Genomic DNA, 20,798 nt, shown 5'->3' with positions numbered 1-20,798 from the left:
AAAAATCAACACTCAAATATATATAGCACAAATGGTTGTGAAGGCCATCTTGTATACCTTCTTGTAAATACCTGAGGGAGTCATGTGACCTCTGCTTAAAGGTCTCTTAGTAAGTGAGGTCATTTACTTACTGAGGCTAAATATTTTTGATGTAAAGCTCTATCTAAGCTAAACTGAACCTCAATCTTCTTTTCATGTTCTCCATTGATTCCACTCATCCTCAAAAATAAATATGTATAAAAATTATGAATTATGTTTGAGCTGTAATATGGTTAAAAGAATATTATAATTTAAATTTTAAAATGTGATGTAAAGTAGTCAAAGCTGGAAGGAGACTTAGAAATCAACTAGTCCAAGTCCATCATTTATAGATGAGCAATAAAATTGAAACCTGTAGTTTTATTACTTAGAAGTGACTTGCTGGAGGTTACATATTACCTTTGGGTCCAAAGTAGAAGAGACAGAATCTGAACCTAAGTCTTCTTTAAACATAGTAATATATTGTATCAATATTGTACCTATATTTTATGTGCTCACTTAACAAGAATGATGGTTGTAATGATGACAATGCTTACACTACACCTTGACTTTTCAGAAAATTCCAGATTTAGAAACATCCTTTATAGGTACCTCTCTCTTATTCATTATCCAAATAATGTTTAAGCACATTTAGATTCTTAAGACATCTAAAGTGTTAGGAGATCATAATTGATATGAGATCTTACCTTCCATTCTCTTTTCTGTTTGTTTGGCCAAAGTGTCATCATCTTTCTTTCTTTTTGCAGCTAAAAGTTCTCGCTTTAGGAGTCGGACTTCTTTCTTGAGTTCGTCACTATAAAGACAGAACACATATGCATGAGTATAAAACAATACTGACAAAGCCAAGATTTTTTTGAAAAAATAGAACTGCCAGTTAATGTACATCAAACCAATGAAGTAAACAACAAAGGGATTAGAATTATTCATTCATGGGAGGTAAAGGGAATAACTAAGCTTAAAATGTAAAAATAAACAAACAAAAACCCCATTTTTTTTTCATGGAAGCAATATAGAGAGACAACACAGAATCTTAGTTTAGGCCCATGTAATGTATGGCCAATTGAAAGGTATTTCAATGAATTAAGGGTTTTAAAGCACCTAAGAAATGTTAAGCCTTATAAATTCAAGTGCAAAGGATGAAACAATTCCTGCTTTACATATGTGTGTACAACACACACACACACACACACACACACACACACATAGGTATAATATGAGCTTACATTCCAGTGTAAGAGATAGCAAGTACATGTAAAATATATTTGGTATAACAATAAAAAAATTAATACAAATATATGCCATGCAGTTAAATACAAAGTAGTTTAAGACAGAGCACAGAAAATTGGATAGGTCAGTAAAGGCTTCATACAAAAGATGATGTCCAAGATACTTCTTAAAGAAAAAGAGGAACGAGTAGAGCCAAGATGGTGGAGAGGACACACGCTTCATTCTGAGCTCCCTTTTACCCTCGCTATTGATTACCAAATTCAGCCTCTGAAATAGTGCTCGACTGGTAGAATCCACGAATATTGGGAGTACAACAAATTACCAGCCAAAGATAACTTGGAAGATCTCCAGAAACGGTTTGTCTTGATTGGGTGGGAGGAAGCCAGTACAGGCAGGGAGGCAGAACAAGGAGGCTAGTGCATGCTGAGCATACCAGGGATGGGGTGCAGTCTCTGAGGGTGGAGAATTTGCAGGGAGGATTCTACTACAGGTTGGCTGCTCTGCTTTGGTTGCAAATCAGTAGATCAGCAGAGAAGTTACACAAACACCAAAGATAGAGTGTACTCCAAAAAACACTGGCCACACCCACCCAGTACTGGGACTGACTCAGCCTAGACCACAGCCCAGCTGTGCAGCTTCATTGTTTAGTGGGGGGCTTTGCCCAGGGCAGTCACACTTCTGCTCTTCACAGAGCAGTGGCACTTCTGTAGCAGAGTGGCAGTAAAAAAGCCAAGCGAGCTCTAACTATAGATACTTTCTATATAGAAAGAAAGCACATTTCCAATCCTGAGGAGATTAACAGCAGACTCCAGACAAAACCCCAAAGGGGGATGTAACTGGTCCCCTTCACACAAAGCTCTCCTAGAAGAAATTATAAAAGATCTTAAAAGAGAGGTAGAAGAAAAATGGGAAAGGAAAGTGAAATTCTGCAAGAGAGGATGAAAAAGACTCATTAAAAGAAAAATTTGATAACGTAGAAAAAGAAGACAACTTCCTGAAATGTGAATTGGATAAAGTAAAGAACTCCCAAGGAAACAGAACTTGTGAAGTGGAAAAGATAAAGAACTCCCAGGAAAGTAGGATTTGTGAATTGGAAAAAGGAAATAACTCATTAAAAAAAATTAGTGAAATGGAAAGAAATCCCAAAGACCAAAACAACTCATTTAAAAACTCAACTGGACATATACAAAAAGTAAAAAAAATTAATGAAGAAAATGAATCATTAAAAATCAGAACTGAACAAATAGAAATGAATGATTAGTTGAGACATCAAGGATCAGTCAAGCAAAATGAACAAAAAATGAAAAAATAGAAAAAATTGTTAAATATCTACTTGGAAAACAATAGACCTGGAAAATAGATCTGGGAGAGATAATCTGAGGATTACTGGACTTCCTGAAAATTGTGACCAAAAAAAAAGAGCCTAGACACTATTTTGCAAGAAATCCTCAAAGAGAACTGCCCAGATGTAATAGAATCAGAAGGTAAAACAGGCATTGAAAGAATTCATTGAACACCTAAAAGAAACCCTAAAATAAAAACTCCAAGGAATATTGTGGCTAAATTTCAGAACTATCAGACTAAGGAAAAAATATTACAAGCAGCCAGAAAAAAAAATTCAAATACCTAGGAGCCACAAAAAGGATCACTCAGGATGTAGCAGCTCCCACATTAAAGAATCAAAAGGCCTGGAATATGATATTCCAAAAGGCAAAAGAACTTGGAATGAAGCCAAGAATAAACTATCCAGCTAAGCTGAGCATTTTTTTCCAGGGAAGAAGATGGACATTCAATGAAACAGGTGAATTCCATTTATTCCTAATGAAAAAAACAGAGCTAAACAAAAGATTTGGAGGTCAAATAATATAGGACTCAAGAGAAACATAAAAGATAAAAAGAACTCTTGAGAACTGTATTTCTGTTATGGGCATACATAAAGAGTGCATGTATAATTTGATTTTACTGTTATAATTAAAAAAAGGGAATTAGAAGTGGAAAGGGGATTGTATCAGAAAAAGAAAAGAGAGCTAAAAAGAGGGAAATTACATCCCATGAAGAGTCAAAGGAAACCTATTGTATCTGAGGGAATTAAGAGAGGGGAAGGAACATTGTGTGAATCTTACTCTCATTAGATTTAGCTCAAAGAGAAAATATTAGACATATTTGGTTTGCAGAGAAACTTATCTCACCTCATTATAAAGTGGGAGAGGAAAAGGGAAAAGAAAAAGAGCAAGTTAAATAGAAGGGAATACAGAAAAAATAAGGAAAAGGTTTAAGAAAAGAGGAGGTACTCAAAGGGGATGGGAGGGATTCTATTTTTTTTTTAATAGCCTTTCATTTACAGGTTACATGCATGGGTAACTTTACAGCATTAACAATTGCCAAACTTCTTGTTCCAATTTTTCACCTCTTACCCCCCCACCCCCTCCCCTAGATGGCAGGATGATCAGTAGATGTTAAATATATTAAAATATAAATTAGATACACAATAAGTATACATGACCAAAACGTTATTTTGCTGTACAAAAAGAATCAGACTTTGAAATATTATACAATTAGCTTGTGAAGGAAATCAAAAATGCAGGTGTGCATAAATATAGGGATTGGGAATTCAATGTAATGGTTTTTAGTCATCTCCCAGAGTTCTTTTTCTGGGCATAGCTAGTTCAGTTCATTACTGCTCCATTAGAAATGATTTGGTTGATCTCGTTGCTGAGGATGGCCTGATCCATCAGAACTGGTCATCATCTAGTATTGTTGTTGAAGTATATAATGATCTCCTGGTCCTGCTCATTTCACTCAGCATCAGTTCGTGTAAGTCTCTCCAGGCCTTTCTGAAATCATCCTGTTGGTCATTTCTTACAGAACAGTAATATTCCATAATATTCATATACCACAATTTATTCAGCCATTCTCCAACTGATGGGCATCCACTCAGTTTCCAGTTTCTAGACACTACAAAAAGGGCTGCCACAAACATTCGTGCACATACAGGTCCCTTTCCCTTCTTTATAATCTCTTTGGGATATAAACCCAATAGTAACACTGCTGGATCAAAGGGTATGCACAGTTTGATAACTTTTTGAGCATAGTTCCAAACTACTCTCCAAAATGGTTGGATTCGTTCACAACTCCACCAACAATGCATCAATGTCCCAGTTTTCCCACATCCCCTCCAACAATCATCATTATTTTTTCCTGTCATCTTAGCCAATCTGACAGGTGTGTAGTGGTATCTTAGAGTTGTCTTAATTTGCATTTCTCTGATTAATAATTACTTGGAGCATCTCAATTTCTTCATCTGAGAATTGTCTGTTCATATCCTTTGACCATTTTTCAATTGGAGAATGGTTTGATTTTTTTATAAATTAGTTAATTCTCTATATATTTTGGAAATGAGGCCTTTATCAGAACCTTTGACTGTAAAAATATTTTCCCAATTTATTGCTTCCCTTCTAATCTTGTCTGCATTAGTTTTGTTTGTACAAAAACTTTTCAGTTTGGGATAATCGAAATTTTCTATTTTGTGATCAGTAATGATCTCTAGTTCTGCTTTGGTCATAAAGTCCTGATGGGAGGGATTTTAAAGAGGGAGAGCTGCATGATGCAAGGGGTGGCCATAAGTTTTAATACTAGGGAGGGGGGTAAGGGAGAAAAGAAAAAGAAAAGCATAATCTGGGGATTATAAAATGGCAAGAAATGCAGAATTAGTAGTTTTAACCATAAACATGAATGGGATGAACTCTCCCATAAAGTGAAGGCGGATAGGAGATTGGATCAAAAGCCAGAATCCTACAATATGTTGTTTACAAGAAATACATTTAATGCAGTGTGATACATACAGAGTAAAGGTAAAAAGCTGGAGCAGTATCTATTATGCTTCAGGTGAAGTAAAAAAAGTGAGGGTAGCCATTATTATCTCAGATCAAGCAAAAGCAAAAATTGATCTAATTAAAAGACATAAGGAAGGAAACTCTATCTTGCTAAAAGGAAGCATAGACAAAGAAGCAATATCAATACTAAATGTGTATGCACTAAGTGGTACAGCATCTAACTTCCTGAAGGAGAAGTTAAGAGAGCTGCAAGAAGAAATAGACAGCAAAACTATAATAGTGGGAGATCTCAACCTTGCACTCTCAGAATTAGATAAATCAAACCACAAAACAAATAGAAAGAAGTTAAGGAGGTAAATAGAATATTAGAAAAATTAGGTATGATAGATCTTTGGAGAAAACTGAATGGAGACAGAAAGGAGTATACCTTCTTCTCAGCAGCTCATGGAACCTATACAAAAATTGACCATATATTAGGACATAAAGACCTCAAAATTAAACGCAGGAAGTCAGAAATAGTAAATGCATTCTTTTCAGATCATGATACAATAAAAACTACATTCAACAAAAAGCTAGGGATAAATAGACCAAAAAGTAATTGCAAATTAAATAATCTCATCCTAAAGAATGAATGGGTGAAACAGCAAATCATAGATACAATTAATAATTTCACCCAAGAGAATGACAACAATGAGACAACATACCAAAATTTCTGGGATGCAGCCAAAGTGGGAAAAAGGGAAAATTTTATATCTCTAGAAGCTTACTTGAATAAAATAGAGAAAGAGAAGATCAATGAATTGGGCTTGCAACTTTAAAAAGTAGAAAAAGTGCAAATTAAACTCCACCAATCAAATACTAAACTTGAAATTCTAAAATTAAAAGGAGAAATTAATAAAATGGAAAGTAAAAAAAAAACTATTATATTAATGAATAAAACTAAGAGTTGGTTTTATGAAAAAAAAAAACAACAAAATAGATAAACCTTTGGTAAATTTGATTAGAAAAAGGAAAGAGGAAAATCAAATTGTTAGTCTTAAAAATAAAAAGGGAGAACTTTCCACCAATGAAGAGGAAATTAGAGCAATAATTAGGAGTTACTTTGTCCAACTGTATGCCAATAAATTTAATAACCTAAGTGAAATGGATGACTATCTTCAAAAATATAGGCTTCCCAAATTAACAGAGGAGGAAGTAAATTGCTTAAATAGTCCCATTTCAGAAAAAGAAATAGAACAAGCTCTTAATCAACTCCCTAAGAAAAAATCCTCAGGACCAGATGGATTTACATGTGAATTCTACCAAACATTTAAAGAACAATTAGCCCCAATTCTATATGAACTATTTGAAAAAATAGGGAATGAAGGAGTCCTACCAAATTCCTTTTATGACACAGACATGGTACTGATACCTAAACCAATTAGGACGAAAACAAAGAAAGAAAATTATATCCTAATCTTCCTAATGAACATTGATGTTAAAATTTTAAATATAATTTTAGCAAAAATATTATAGAAAATTATCTCCAGGATAACACCATGACCAAATAGGATTTATACCAGGAATGCAGGGCTGGTTCAATATTAGGAAAACTATTAGCATAATTGACTATATCAATAACCAAATTAACCAAAAACATATGATCATCTCAAAAGATGCAGAAAAATCATTTGATAAAATCTAACACCCATTTCTATTAAAAACACTAGAGAGTATAGGAATAAATGGACTTTTCCTTAAAATAGTCAACAATATTTAAGACAATTAGTAAGCATCATATGTAATGGGGATAAACTGGAACCATTGCCTGTAAAATCAGGAGTGAAACAAGGTTGCCCACTATCACCATTATCATTCAATATTGTATTAGAAATGCTAGCTTTGGCAATAAGAGTTGAGAAAAATATTAAAGGAATTAGAATAGGTAATGAGGAAACCAAACCATCACTCTTTGCAGATGATATGATGGTATACTTAGAGAACCCCAGAGATTCTACTAAAAATCTATTACAAAAAATCCATAACTTTAGCAAAGTTGCAGCATACAAAATAAATCCACATAAATCCTCAGCATTTTTATACATCACCAACAAAATTCAACAGAGTTACAAAGAGAAATTCCATTCAAAATAACTGTCAACTGATACATTGTTGGTGGAATTGTGAATATTCACATGGGTAGACTACTTTTAAGGAGTGGCCAAAATTAAAACTCTGAAATAGATTCCTGTATTTGATGGTAGATGACTATAAGAGATATGAGGAGTCAGTTTGGTGCTGCCCCAGAATTAGCATTCCACAATGTGAGCATTCTATATAATGACTTTGGACACATGGAAGAAGAAACCTAGATATGATCCAGAAGAAGTTCTGCTACGACAATAACAGATCTTTATCAGAATAGCAACCTAATTTCAAAGGAAAGTGCTACTAACTTGAGCTGCTTACTTGAAAAATATCAAGATCAGCAAGCTTTTCTAAATAATGTGCATTGATTTATTTTCCTGAAGGTGCTTGGAAGAACAAAAACAATATCCTAATAGTAACAAGCTTGCTTCCTTAGCCACTATTCTGGCTAACTATTTCTGGCCATATGAAAAGATGCCCAAAGTCATTATTAATCAGAGAAATGCAAATTAAGACAACTCTGAGATACCACTACATACCTTTTAGATTAACTAGGATGACAGGAAAAGATAATGCTTAATGTTAGAGTGGATGTGGGAAAACTGTATGTATCAGTGATACATTGTTGGTGGAATTGTGAATGCATCCAACCATTTAGAAGGGCAATTTGGAACTATGCTCAAAAAGTTATCAAACTATGCATACCCTTTGATCCAGCAATGTTACTACTGGACTTATCTCCCAAAGAGATGCTAAAGAAGGAAAAGGGACCTGTATGTACAAAAATGTTTGTAGCAGCCCTTTTTATAGTGGCTATAAACTAGAAATTGAATGGATGCCCATCAATTGGATAATGGCTGAATAAATTGTGGTTATATGAATGTTATGGAATATTATTGTTCTGTAAGAAATGATCAGCAGGATGATTTCAGAAAGGCCTAGAGAGACTTACATAAACTGATGCTGAGTGAAATGAGCAGGACCAGGAGATCATTATATACTTCAACAACAATGCTATATGATGATCAATTCTGATGGATGTGGCTCTCTTCAACAATGAGATGAACCAAATCAGTTCCATTTGTTCAATAATGAAGAGAACCAGCTACACCCAAGTGAAAGAACTCTGGGAAATGAGTGTGAACCACAACATAGAATTCCCAGTTCTGTTTTTGTCCACTTGCATTTTTTAATTTCCTTCTCAGGTTAATTTTACCTTATTTCTAAATCAATTTTTCTTGTGCTGCAAAATAACTGTATGGATATGTATACATATATTGTATTTAACATGTATTGTTCTACCTGCCATCTAGGGGAGGGGGGAGGGGGAAGGAGGGGAAAAGTTGGAACGGAAGGTTTTGCAAGGGTCATTGCTGAAAAAATTACACATGCATATATCTTATAAATAAAAAGCTATCAAAAAAAAGAACAGTAAAGTGGGAGTGAATTCTGTGCATGAGGATGACTAGAGCAAAGACACAGGGATAGGAGATAGAGTATTGTGAGTGAGAATCAAAGAAAAAGCCAATTTGGCTGAAATGATGGGGAGTCATGTTCAATGGTGTTGGAAAAGTAGGCTGGGGCTAGATTGTGTAGAGCTTTAAAAGCTAAAAAGAGGAGTTAACATTTAGTCTAAGAAGAATTAGGGAATCTGTTAATAGCACAATCAGAACTGTGCTTTCAGATCAATTTGCTAGCTGACTGGAAGGTAAACTAGAGTGAGGAGAAATCTGAAGAAGGGAGCCCAATAAGTAGTCTATTGTAGTAGTCCAGGCATGAAGTGATGAGAGAGCCTGTACCAGAGTGGTGGCAATGTGAGGGAAAGAAAGAGTCTTAAAAGAGAAATATTATAAAAGCATAAATGAAAGGACTTAACTAATTGGATATGGATATTGGATAAGAAAATGAATTGAGGATGACACCTTTCTTTTTATTATGTCTGTCTCTTTTGCTTTCCTTTTACTCTTCTTCCTTTTTGTGTAAGATATATATTTTATACCTAAGTATGTGTGTATCTATCTAAATTAATTTACTTATTCATTGCCATATCAATCAAATAATTATTTTATAGTGCTAGAAAAATAACAGAATTTATTTCAAAGAACATAATATCACAAAAGACATGGGGAGAGAGCTTAGGGCTTGATAAGTAGATTGAAAAGTCATTTACATGAAGATAACTGAAACTATAATAGCTATTGGAATCACCAAATGAACTATAATAGAAGGGAGAAAAGAAAAGGGTCCAGGACAGTTTTGGAAATCACTCACAGTTAAACTGCAAAGAGGTTAAAAAGAATGAGAATTGAGAAAAAGCCATTAGATTTATTAATTGGAAACTTTGGAACGATTAGTTATGGTTGAAAGATGTTATTAAATCTGGACTAAAGATAATTAAAAGAGGGAGAGGAAAGGAAATGAAAACAACTATAATTGAAACATCTAATATAAACTTGGTTTAGTTACAAAAGAGGAGAGAGATTTAGGAGAATGCCTAGTAAGAATAGCGAAATCAAGTGAGTTCTTTTGCCTTTCCATCCTTTGTGTGAGAGAAGGAGTCTTTAAATCATTGTCACTATCAATAATTCTGAGTCCCTGGAGGAGTTAGTTTGAATGATACTATTTCCAGTCACTAAGAACTTAGATTGCATAGGTGGCCTCTCTTCCACTGGGACCTCCAAAATCAGTCCAAAATCAGGGCTTTAATAGATTCTCAGTCTGGCTTCTCATTCTTTAATATACAGGGATAGTCTTGGCATCTTTTCCTAAACTCCAAGGAACTTCATCTTCAGCCATACTTTGACCTGGCTCTTCCTCAAATGAGTCATGTTTGGGCTTCACCTGTCCACTTACAATTGATGTACAAACCTTTTTATGGAAGTTAATTCCTCAATACTTTCCTATGCTTTGCTATGGAATCTAAATCCTTTATAGGGAACAAAAGGAATCCTTTTTCCCCTCTTGGTGCTAATTAGTAGGTGATAATAACTTTGTCTTTCCTTTTTAAAAAAAAAATTATTTATTAATTTTAACATGCATTAAAATTTTTTCATACCGAATTCTCTTTCCCTCTTACCTTTACCCTACCAATTAAGAAGGGAAGCTTTTATTATTTTCCTTTTGTATCATATTAGTCAATCTGGTAGATGTAAGGTAGAATCTCAGTTTTTGATTTGCATTTCTCTGATCAATAGTGATTTAAATCATTTTTTCATGTTAATATTTGGAACTTTGGAATGACTCTTATATTTATAATTGTGGCTCAATTCCATATACATTTGAGAAATCAGGCCTCAGTCACTGAGATGTGTCATAAATTCTTCCTGATTCTACTCCAGGTATCTTGTTTTCTTTCTAATTTTATCTTCATTGGTTTTAATTGTACAGAAATGTTTAAATTTTATATAATTAAAATTATTGATTTTATTTCCCATGATCCTATGTCTTATTTGTTTATAAACTTTAACTTTATCCACAGGTCTGACAGGCAAAATTTTTTATGCTTTCCTAATTTATATATCTACTTATATAAATTATTTACCCATCTTCATCTTATTTTGGTATACTGTGGCAGATGTTGGTTTCTGCCAAATTGCTTTTCAGTTTTCCTAGTAATTTTTGTCAAATGGTGAGTTTTTGTCCCCAAAACTTAGATCTCTGGGTTTAACAAATACTAGATTACTATAATAATTTATGACTGTGTATTTTTTACCTAGTCTATTCCACTGATCCACCACTATTTCTAAAGTCAATACCAAAGTGTTTTGATGATTACTGCTTTGTAATAGTTTGACATCTGGTACTCTCAGGTTACCTTTCTTCACTTTCCCCCTCTCCCCCCAATGATTCCTTTGATATTTGTGATATTATGTTCTTTGAACTATAAAATAATTGATTGGTATGGCAATGAATAAGTCACTTTAGGTAGATACTCACATACTCAGGTATAAAAATATATCTTACACAAAAGGGAAGTAGCAGAGTAAAAGGAAAGCAAAAGAGACAGACATAATAAAAAGAAAGTCAGATTAAGAGAGGCAGAACAGACTTGATAAGGAACTAGGCAGAAAGAGAAAAAGAGAAGACTAAACAAGAAAATGGGATGGAGAGAAAGGCACAATTATAACTAAAAATGGGATGAATTCACCCACAAAATGCAAGTGTATAGAAGAAAAGAGAAGAAATCAGAATCTAACAATATGTTGGTTTATAAAGAAATATACTTGAAACAGAGAAATACCCTCCAAGTTATAGTAAGGGAATGGAACAGAATCCATCATGCTTAAGCTGAATAAAAAATGGCAAGAGTATCAATCATGATCTCAAGACAAAACTAAAGGGAAAATGGACCTAATTAAAAAGAGATAAGCAGAGAAACTACATTTTGATGTAGTTTATTTTCTTCAAAGGAAACAAAACTATTACTCCTTGCCAAATAATATGATGGTAGACTGGAGAACCAAAGAGAATCAACTAAAAGCTATAACAATAACTTTTTGCAAATTGCAAAGATGTTAAAAACCACCTATAAATTATCAACATTTATATATATCACTAATAAAACCCATCAGAAAGAGCTAGAAAAAGAAATTCCATTTAAAATAATCGCTGACATTATAAAATACTTACAAATATGTCTGCCAAGACAAATTTTAAGGGCTATATGAACAAAACTACAAAACACTTTTCACACAGCAAATTACTTAGGATAAACTAATATGACAATTCTACAAGTACATGTATGTATTCATATGAGAAATGAGATTCAAGCAATGGCCATTTCCCTAGTCCCCAAGGCTTTCCTCCTTCATATTTTTATGTTAGATAACCCTTTCTCCCAGTGCTTTTTCTTTCTAATCCATCCATTTTTTTAAAGATCACCCCAACATAATCAATCAATTCACTTTCATGTTCTTATAATTACTCTAATGTTGATAAAGTTCTTAGGAGTTACATATATCATTTCCTCATATAGTTATTTAATCATTTTGACCTCATTGAGTCCCTTATAATTTTTTTTTTCATGTTTATCTTTTTATGCTTCTCTTGAGTCTTGTATGTGAAAAACAGATTTTCTTTTCAGCTCTGGTCTTTTCACCTGAAATGTTTGAAAAGTCCTCTGCTCTATTAACTACCCATTTTTTTTCCTCTGGAAGATTGTACTGTGTTACCTGGTAAGGTAATCTTGGGTATAATCCTAGTTCTTTTGGTCTTGTAGAATATTATATTCCAAGCCTGCTGCTTTCTTAACATTGGAGCAGCTAAATCTTGTGAGATTTTGTGACTATAGAATTTGAATGGCTTCTAACTATTTGATGTATTTTCCTTTTGACTTAAGAGTTGTAGCATTTAGGATTATAATATATAATTAATATTAATTAAATTAAATAATTAAAATAATATTAATTCTTAATATAATATTACTAAGAGTTTTCATTTTAGGACCTCTTTCAGGACTTGATAGGTAGATTCTTTAAGTTTTATTTTACCCTATGGTTCTAAGATATTAGGGTGGTTTTCCTTCATAATTTCTTGAAATATCATTTATAGATTCTTTCTTTGATCATGGGTTTCAGACAGTCCAATAATTCTTAAATTAGCTCTCCTTGATCTATTTTCACGGCTTTGTTTTATTGTTTCTTGTTGTCAGATGGAATCATTAACTTTTACTTGCCCAATCCTAACTTTTGAGAAGTTATTTTCTTCAGCGAAATTTTGTACCTATTTTTTCCATTTGTTCAAGTCTGTTTTTTTAAGGTGTTATTTTCATGAGTATTTTTTGTGCCTCTTTTGCCAAGCTGTTAATTGTCTTTTCATAATTTTCTTTTCCTTTCTTTCTTTTTCTTTCTTAGGCAACTGGGGCTAAGTAACTTGCCTAGGATCACACAGCCAGGAAGTGTTAAGTATCTGAGACCAGATTTGAACTCAAGTCTTCCTGACTTCAAGACTGGTGCTCTATCCACCGCACCACTTAGCTGCCCTGTCTTTTTCATAATGTTCTTGTATCACTCTCATTTCTTTCCCCATTTTTCCCCTCTGACATTATTATCTGATTTTTAAAATCATTTTTAAAAGCTCTTCCAGGAATTCTTATCGGTATGTATTCAATTCACATTTTCTTTCAGGCTTGGATTTGTAGCTATTTTAATATTGATTTTCTTTTAAGTTTATGTCTTAATTTTTATCTTTTTATGGTCAAATTATTTTTCTCCTTTTTTTAAAAAGCCTATTTCTAGACTTTGAACTTTATGTAAAATTTGTTTTTTTTTCCTGGAGTGGAAATGGAACTGCCTCAAGCTTCAAGTCTTTTCATATTGCTAGTTTTTTGAGCTAGATCTTGAGACTTGGAAGTTTTCAATGCTTTGAAGGTGATATAAAGTTTATGGTACCAATCTTGGTGGCATTATAGGCATTTACTATAAAGGCCACATGACAACTTAAAGCCTTTTTTTTTTTTTAAAAAGGACATCAGTAAGTGGGGCCTTCAGAATATAATTAAAATGCTCTAATTGTGGCTCTCTTTGAAGCTGATATGGTAGAATCCCAAACTTCCTGATCCTTGTCAAATTTCTCCTTGAGTAGCCCACTCTCAAAATCTTGACATTTATCAGAATGAATCATGGCAGGGAACCATACTTTGAAAATTATCTCTATAATAGACTCAATATCCTAGTGGCTAAGGAAGCAAGCTTGTTACTATTAGGATATTGTTTTTGTTCTTCCAAGCACCTTCAGGACAATAAATCAATGCACATTATTTAGAAAAGCTTGCTGATCTTGATATTTTTCAAGTAAGCAGCTCAAGTTAGTAGCACTTTCCTTTGAAATTAGGTTGCTATTCTGATAAAGATCTGTTATTGTCGTAGCAGAACTTCTTCTGGATCATATCTAGGTTTCTTCTTCCATGTGTCCAAAGTCATTATATAGAATGCTCACATTGTGGAATGCTAATTCTGGGGCAGCACCAAACTGACTCCTCATATCTCTTATAGTCAACTACCATCAAATACAGGAATTTATTGCAGAGTTTTAATTTTGGCCACTCCTTAAAAGTAGTCTACCCATTTGAAAAAATAGGCTTGATTCCCAAGAATTATATTTTTTCTCTTGGCATGTACCACTTCTCATAAACTTTTTATCTTAAATATGAGCTTGATGTCAATCATCTATAATCAATTAAAACACAGGGGATTAGCTTAAAACTACATAATTTATTTCTACAAATAATGTGCCCTGGAGAAACTTCCAGACTTTTGAATCAATAGGCCTGCTTTTTAGTTTCACAAATCACTTCTTACCTTTACTTGGAGCATCAAAATAATTTTTAATGAAAAGGCCCTATAAAGTAGAGCATTCAGTACCTGCATTGATCCTCCAAGGTGATAAATGAACCCTGACTATCTGACTAGTCATAGACAGTACCATATTTGGATGGTGGAATCTCCTGCAACCAATCCATTAATCAACAAGCACTTATTAAGTGCCTGCTATGTGCCAAGTACTGGTGATACAAAAATAAAAAAATTGCCTTAAGGCAAGAAACTTAAATTATATTAGGAAGACAACATTTACAGAAATAAGAATTTGTAAAATATATTCAAAAGAAATTCAAGGGCTTAGTTGGTTTGATTTTTGTACTAACAGTTGGAGGAGGGAGGAATTAGGAAAAGTTTCATTTAGAAACTGCTGTTTGAATACTTTTGAAGAAAACAAGGAATTCTAAGAAGTAAAGATGAGGTGGGAATGCATTCTAGATAAGAGGCATAGCTGGTGTCAAGCCACAGAGAAAGGAATAGCAAGAAGGTCAGTTGGTTCATATTTGATCCTAGAATCATACAAACTGTTAGGGGTTTTCTGAATAGGAAAGAGAAATAATAAAGACTTGTACTTTAGGAAAATCACTTTGGTATCTGTGAAGATGAAGACTAATTGTAAGGTTTTTTATAAGATTTCATAAGTGTTTTTAAGGAGATTCACACAAATACAGAAATATGTATACATATGCCATTGTTGTTGTGGTAATTCATATCTGAAACTGACTTTTATTCAGATATACCCCAAATTCTCATTACACCTAATTTCAATGTGTAGATAGGTTTACAGATTTATTATTAGTTAATGTAATGGGCTGAAAATGAGTTGATGCACTGAGGTCTGAGCTCTTAAGGTTAATTACCAATTGGACAATATTCTATTAGCATATGCTTGGAAAATGGCCTGTCCCACCATTCTGTGCTGGCTTGATATGTTGGTGTATAGAGAGATTTGGAGAAGGGAAAAGAGGGTGGAGTTAAGACAAGCCAGGTGACTGCTGGCCTGGAGAGAAGAAGAGAGTTAAAATTGCTATGTGCATTTCTCTGATTTCGACTGAGAATAAAGACCAAGGATTTTTGCTTATCCTGACTCTGGCTGATTCAAAGGTATCCAGGGTGCTAACTCAGTCCCCACAAGTTAATCCATTAATAACAAAATCAATAGATTTTCCAAGTCATCTATCCTGATACTAATGTAAGATAAAAAGGCTTGACTGGATTGGTAAAAGTCAACATAAACGTATAGATGAAGTAGATATAAAAATGCTCTTAATGGCTTGATTACATTTCTAACCCCATCAATCTCCAAAAGAAGTCAAAGGGTCAAGAGTTCAGTTCAGATTGTCCTTTTCTACTCTTCTACTTGTGATGTTCAACCACATATTGACAAATAAGTTCACTGAGAAGCTTCTCAGTAACGGTTATATAATGAAAGTAATGGTATTCTTTCAGTTTTCTGATAAGTGCTACCAACCTCCCAAAAGAGCTTTAACTTTCTTTTCTTTTTTTATTATAGCTTTTTATTTACAAGTTATATGCATGGGTAATTTTACAGCATTGACAATTGCCAAAACTTTTGTTCCAATTTTTCCCCTTCTTCCTCCCACCCTCTCCCCCAGATGGCAGGTTGACCAATACATGTTAAATATGTTAAAGTACAAGTTAAATACAATATAAGTATACATGTCCAAACAGTTATTTTGCTGTTCAAAAAGAATCGGACTTTGAAATAGTGTATAATTAGCTTGTGAAGGAAATAAAAAATGCAGGTGGACAAGGGTAGAAGGATTGGGAATTCTATATAGTGGTTCATAGTCATCTTCCAGAGTTCTTTCCCTGGGTATAGCTGGTTTAGTTCATTACTGCTCTATTGGAGCTGATTTCGTTCATCTCATTGTTGAAGATGGCCAGGTCCATCAGAATTGATTATCATATAGTATTGTTGTTGAAGTGTATAATGATCTCCTGGTCCTGCTCATTTCACTCAGCATCAGTTCCAGTAAGTGTAATACCACAATTTATTCAGCCATTCTCCAACTGATGGGCATCCACTCAGTTTCCAGTTTCTAGCCACTACAAAGAGGGCTGCCACAAAATTCGTGCACATACAGGTCCCTTTCCCTTCTTTATGATCTCTTTGGGATATAAGCCCAGTTGTAACACTGCTGGATCAAAGGGTATGCAGTTTGATAACTTTTTGAGCATAGTTCCAAACTACTCTCCAAAATGGTTGGATTCGTTCACAACTCCACCAACAATGCATCAATGTCCCAGTTTTCCCACATCCCCTCCAACAATCATCATTATTTTTTCCTGTCATCTTAGCCAATCTGACAGGTGTGTAGTGGTATCTTAGAGTTGTCTTAATTTGCATTTCTCTGATTAATAATGACTTGGAGCATCTTTTCATATGACTAGAAATAGTTTCAATTTCTTCATCTGAGAATTGTCTGTTCATATCCTTTGACCATTTTTCAATTGGAGAATGGCTTGATTTTTTATAAATTAGAGTTAATTCTCTATATATTTTGGAAATGAGGCCTTTATCAGAACCTTTGACTGTAAAAATATTTTCCCAGTTTATTGCTTCCCTTCTAATCTTGTCTGCATTAGTTTTGTTTGTACAAAAACTTTTCAGTTTGGTATAATCGAAATTTTCTATTTTGTGATCAGTAATGATCTCTAGTTCTGCTTTGGTCATAAAGACCTTCCCCTTCCACAGGTCTGAGAGGTAAAATATCCTGTGTTCCTCTAATTTATTAATAATTTCATTCTTTATGCCTAGGTCATGAACCCATTTTGACCTTATCTTGGTGTACGGTGTTAAGTGTGGATCAATGCCTAGTTTCTGCCATATTAGTTTCCAATTTTCCCAGCAATTTTTATCAAACAGTAAGTTCTTATCCCAAAAGCTGGGGTCTTTGGATATGTCAAAGACTAGGTTGCTATAGTTGTTGACTGTTTTGTCCCTTGAACCTAACCTATTCCACTGATCAATTAATCTATTCCTTAGCCAATACCAAATGGTTTTGGTAACTGCTGCTCTATAATATAATTTTAGATCTGGTACAGCTAAGCCACCTTCATTTGATTTTTTTTTCATTAATTCCCTTGAAATTCTTCACCTTTTGTTTCTCCATATGAACTTTGTTGTTATTTTTCTAGGTCATTAAAATAGTTTTTTGGGAGTCTGATTGGTATAGCGCTAAATAAACAGATTAGTTTAGGTAGTATTGCCATCTATTATATTTGCTTGCCCTATCCAAGAGCATTTAATATTTTTCCAATTGGTTAGATCAGGCTTAATTTGTATGGAAAGTGTTTTGTAGTTTTGCTCATATAGTTTCCGATTTTCCTTTGGCAGATAGATAGATTCCTAAATATTTTATACTATTGATAGTTACTTTAAATGGAATTTCTCTTTCTAACTCCAACTGTTGGATTTTGTTAGTGATATATAAGAATGCTGATGATTTATGTGGTTTTATTTTGTATCCTGCAACTTTGCTAAAAGTGTGGATTATTTCTAATAGTGTTTTAGTAGAATCTCTGGGCTTCTCTAAGTATACCATCATATCATCAGCAAAGAATGATAATTTGGTTTCCTCATTACCTACTCTAATTCCTTTAATCTCTTTCTCAACTCTTATTGCCAAAGCTAGCATTTCTATTACAATATTGAATAGTAATGGTGATAGTGGGCAACCTTGTTTCACTCCTGATCTTATTGGGAATGGTTTCTGTTTATTCCCATTACATATGATGCTTACTGAGGGTTTTAAATAGATGCTACTGATTATTTCAAGGAAAAGTCCATTTATTCCTGTACTCTTTAATAGGAATGGATGTTGGATTTTATCAAATGCTTTTTCTTCATCTATCGAGATGATCATATGTTTTTTGTTAATTTGGTTATTGATATAGTCAATTATGCTAACAGTTTTCCTAATATTGAACCAGCCCTGCACTCCTGGTATAAATCCTACTTCATGGTATTATCCTGGAGAAAATTTTCTATAATCTTTTTGCTAAAATTATATTTAAGATTTTAGTATCAATGTTCATTTAGGGAGATTAGTCTATAATTTTCTTTCTCTGTTTTCAGCCTACCTGGTTTAGGTATCAGTACCATGTCTGTGTCATAAAAGGAATTTGGTAGGACTCCTTCATTCCCTATTTTTTCAAATAGTTTATATAGCATTGAAGCTAATTGTTCTTTAAATGTTTGGTAGAATTCACATGTAAATCCATCTGGTCCTGGGGATTTTTTCTTATGGAGTTGATTAATAGCTTGTTCTATTTCTTTTTCTGAAATGGGACTATTTAAGCAATTTACTTCCTCCTCTGTTAATGTGGGAAGCCTATATTTTTGGAGGTAGTCATCCATTTCACTTAGATTATCAAATTTATTGGCATAAAGTTGGGCAAAGTAACTCCTTATTATTTCTCCAATTTCCTCTTAATTGGTGGAAAGTTCTTCCTTTTCATTTTTAAGACTAATAATTTGATTTTCCTCTCTCCTTTTTCTAATCAGATTTACCAAAGGTTTATCTGTTTTATTGGTTTTTTTTATAAAATCAACTCTTAGTTTTATTTATTAGTTTAAATTTTTTTTACTTTCAATATTATTAATTTCTCCTTTTAATTTTAGAATTTCAAGTTTAATATTTGATTGGGGGGTTTTTAATTTTTTTTTCTAGCTTTTTAAGTTGCAAACCCAATTCATTGGTCTTTTTCTCTATTTTCTTCAAGTAAGCCTCTAAAGATATAAATTTTCCCCTTATTACCACTTTAGCTGCATCCCACAAATTTTGGTATGATGTCTCATCGTTTCATTATTTTGAGTGAAATTATTGATTGTGTCTATAATTTGCTGTTTCACACAATTATTCTTTAAGATGAGATTTAGTTTCCAATTACTTTTTGGTTTGCTTAACCCTAACTTTTTGTTGAATGTAGCTTTTATTGCATTGTGATCTGAAAAGAAAGCATTTACTATTTCTGCCTTCCTGCATTTAATTTTGAGATCTTTATGTTCTAATATATGGTCAATTTTTGTATTGGTTCCATGAACTGCTAAGAAGAAAGTATACTCCTTTCTGTCACCATTCAATTTTCTCCAAAGATCTATCATATTTAATTTTTCAAATATTCTGTTTGCCTCTTAAATTTCTTTCTTATTTGTTTTGTGGTGTGATTTAAAAGCTTTAACTTTCAATACAGCCAGATCTTAATGAATGAATAATGAAGTCTTTGCATATATTCAAATTCACATTATTCAAAGCTATAATCATGTAATGTATGGTCACTGGATCCAGCTCAAAAGAAATATATAGTGTAAATGCAAATAATGTGACCATTTCATGGGATTTATTTTTGGCACTAAATGAAATCTACCTGAATTCTCTGGATATGGCCAGATGACCAATGCTCTTACTTTCTTAGGGTCTATATTTTGAGAAGCTATGTGGTCCATATACTTGATAGAGGTCCAGTAGACTATCTCTCTACAGCTTTATATAACCAAACTTTCAGATGATATAATGCCTTTAGTAACATTTCTCTATTCCCTTCAAATGCCTTTCTAAATAGAAGAATATCCAGTTAAACTAACACTTCCAAATAGTATATATATCACTAAAATCCAATTTTATAAGCCTTCTTGAAATCCCTTTTGAGTTTCTTAACAAGTTGAGATTACCTGCCAAATCTAATTCACTGCTAATTCCAATGAGTTCTTTTTTTCTGGAAAGGATGCTCTCTCCCCTTGCCAACACCTAAACTCATTTTATCCTTTATTTATCTTGACTTTTTTTTGCCTTTACTTAAAAATAAATGGCAGCAAAGAATAGTGATAGACCCACAGAAGAATTACTAAATCAATTTTCCTGGGTCTATCAAAGGAGATCTTAGATGAAGCAGAGGGATTCATGGACCAGAAAAAGCAAGGAATAGAGCAGAGAGGTGGAAGATCAAACATAGACCTTACTTACCCTTAAGAATATTAAAATGCAGGTTAAAAATGAAGTAGGAATTAGACAATTTATTTTTATTGGCTTGAATGGTTAAGAATAGACAAACGTGGCTTCTTTAGTGACTCCTACTACTTACTCCTTTTGATAAGGGGGGGGGGAGATGTCAACTCTAGACTACAGGAATTCTTAAAACTTCTTCTACATGTGGCCTCTTTAAGAAGCTGGGCTCTATGACAGATTTCTTAGTGAAATGGAGCCTACAAGGGATAGGGGTGGGGGGTGAG

The 20,798-nt window shown here is 33.4% G+C and overlaps 1 protein-coding gene across 2 annotated transcripts in view; it reads right to left on the bottom strand.

Moving 5' to 3' along the window:
* CWC27 (CWC27 spliceosome associated cyclophilin) overlaps positions 1–20,798 on the bottom strand; it is a 286,067-nt gene that overhangs the window by 134,911 nt on the left and 130,358 nt on the right. For both annotated transcript variants that reach the window (XR_004233770.1, XM_012541061.3), the window contains exon 11: positions 726–832. Coding sequence is in view for 1 of the 2 variants with exons in the window: in XM_012541061.3 (XP_012396515.2) it covers positions 726–832 (107 nt within the window). In the remaining variant the exon portion in view is untranslated. The remainder of the gene's footprint in view (positions 1–725; positions 833–20,798) is intronic.

The sequence above is a fragment of the Sarcophilus harrisii genome, chromosome 1 (genome assembly GCF_902635505.1).
Source record: "Sarcophilus harrisii chromosome 1, mSarHar1.11, whole genome shotgun sequence".
Lineage (NCBI taxonomy): Eukaryota > Metazoa > Chordata > Mammalia > Dasyuromorphia > Dasyuridae > Sarcophilus > Sarcophilus harrisii.
This window is presented reverse-complemented; position numbering and strand designations above follow the sequence as displayed.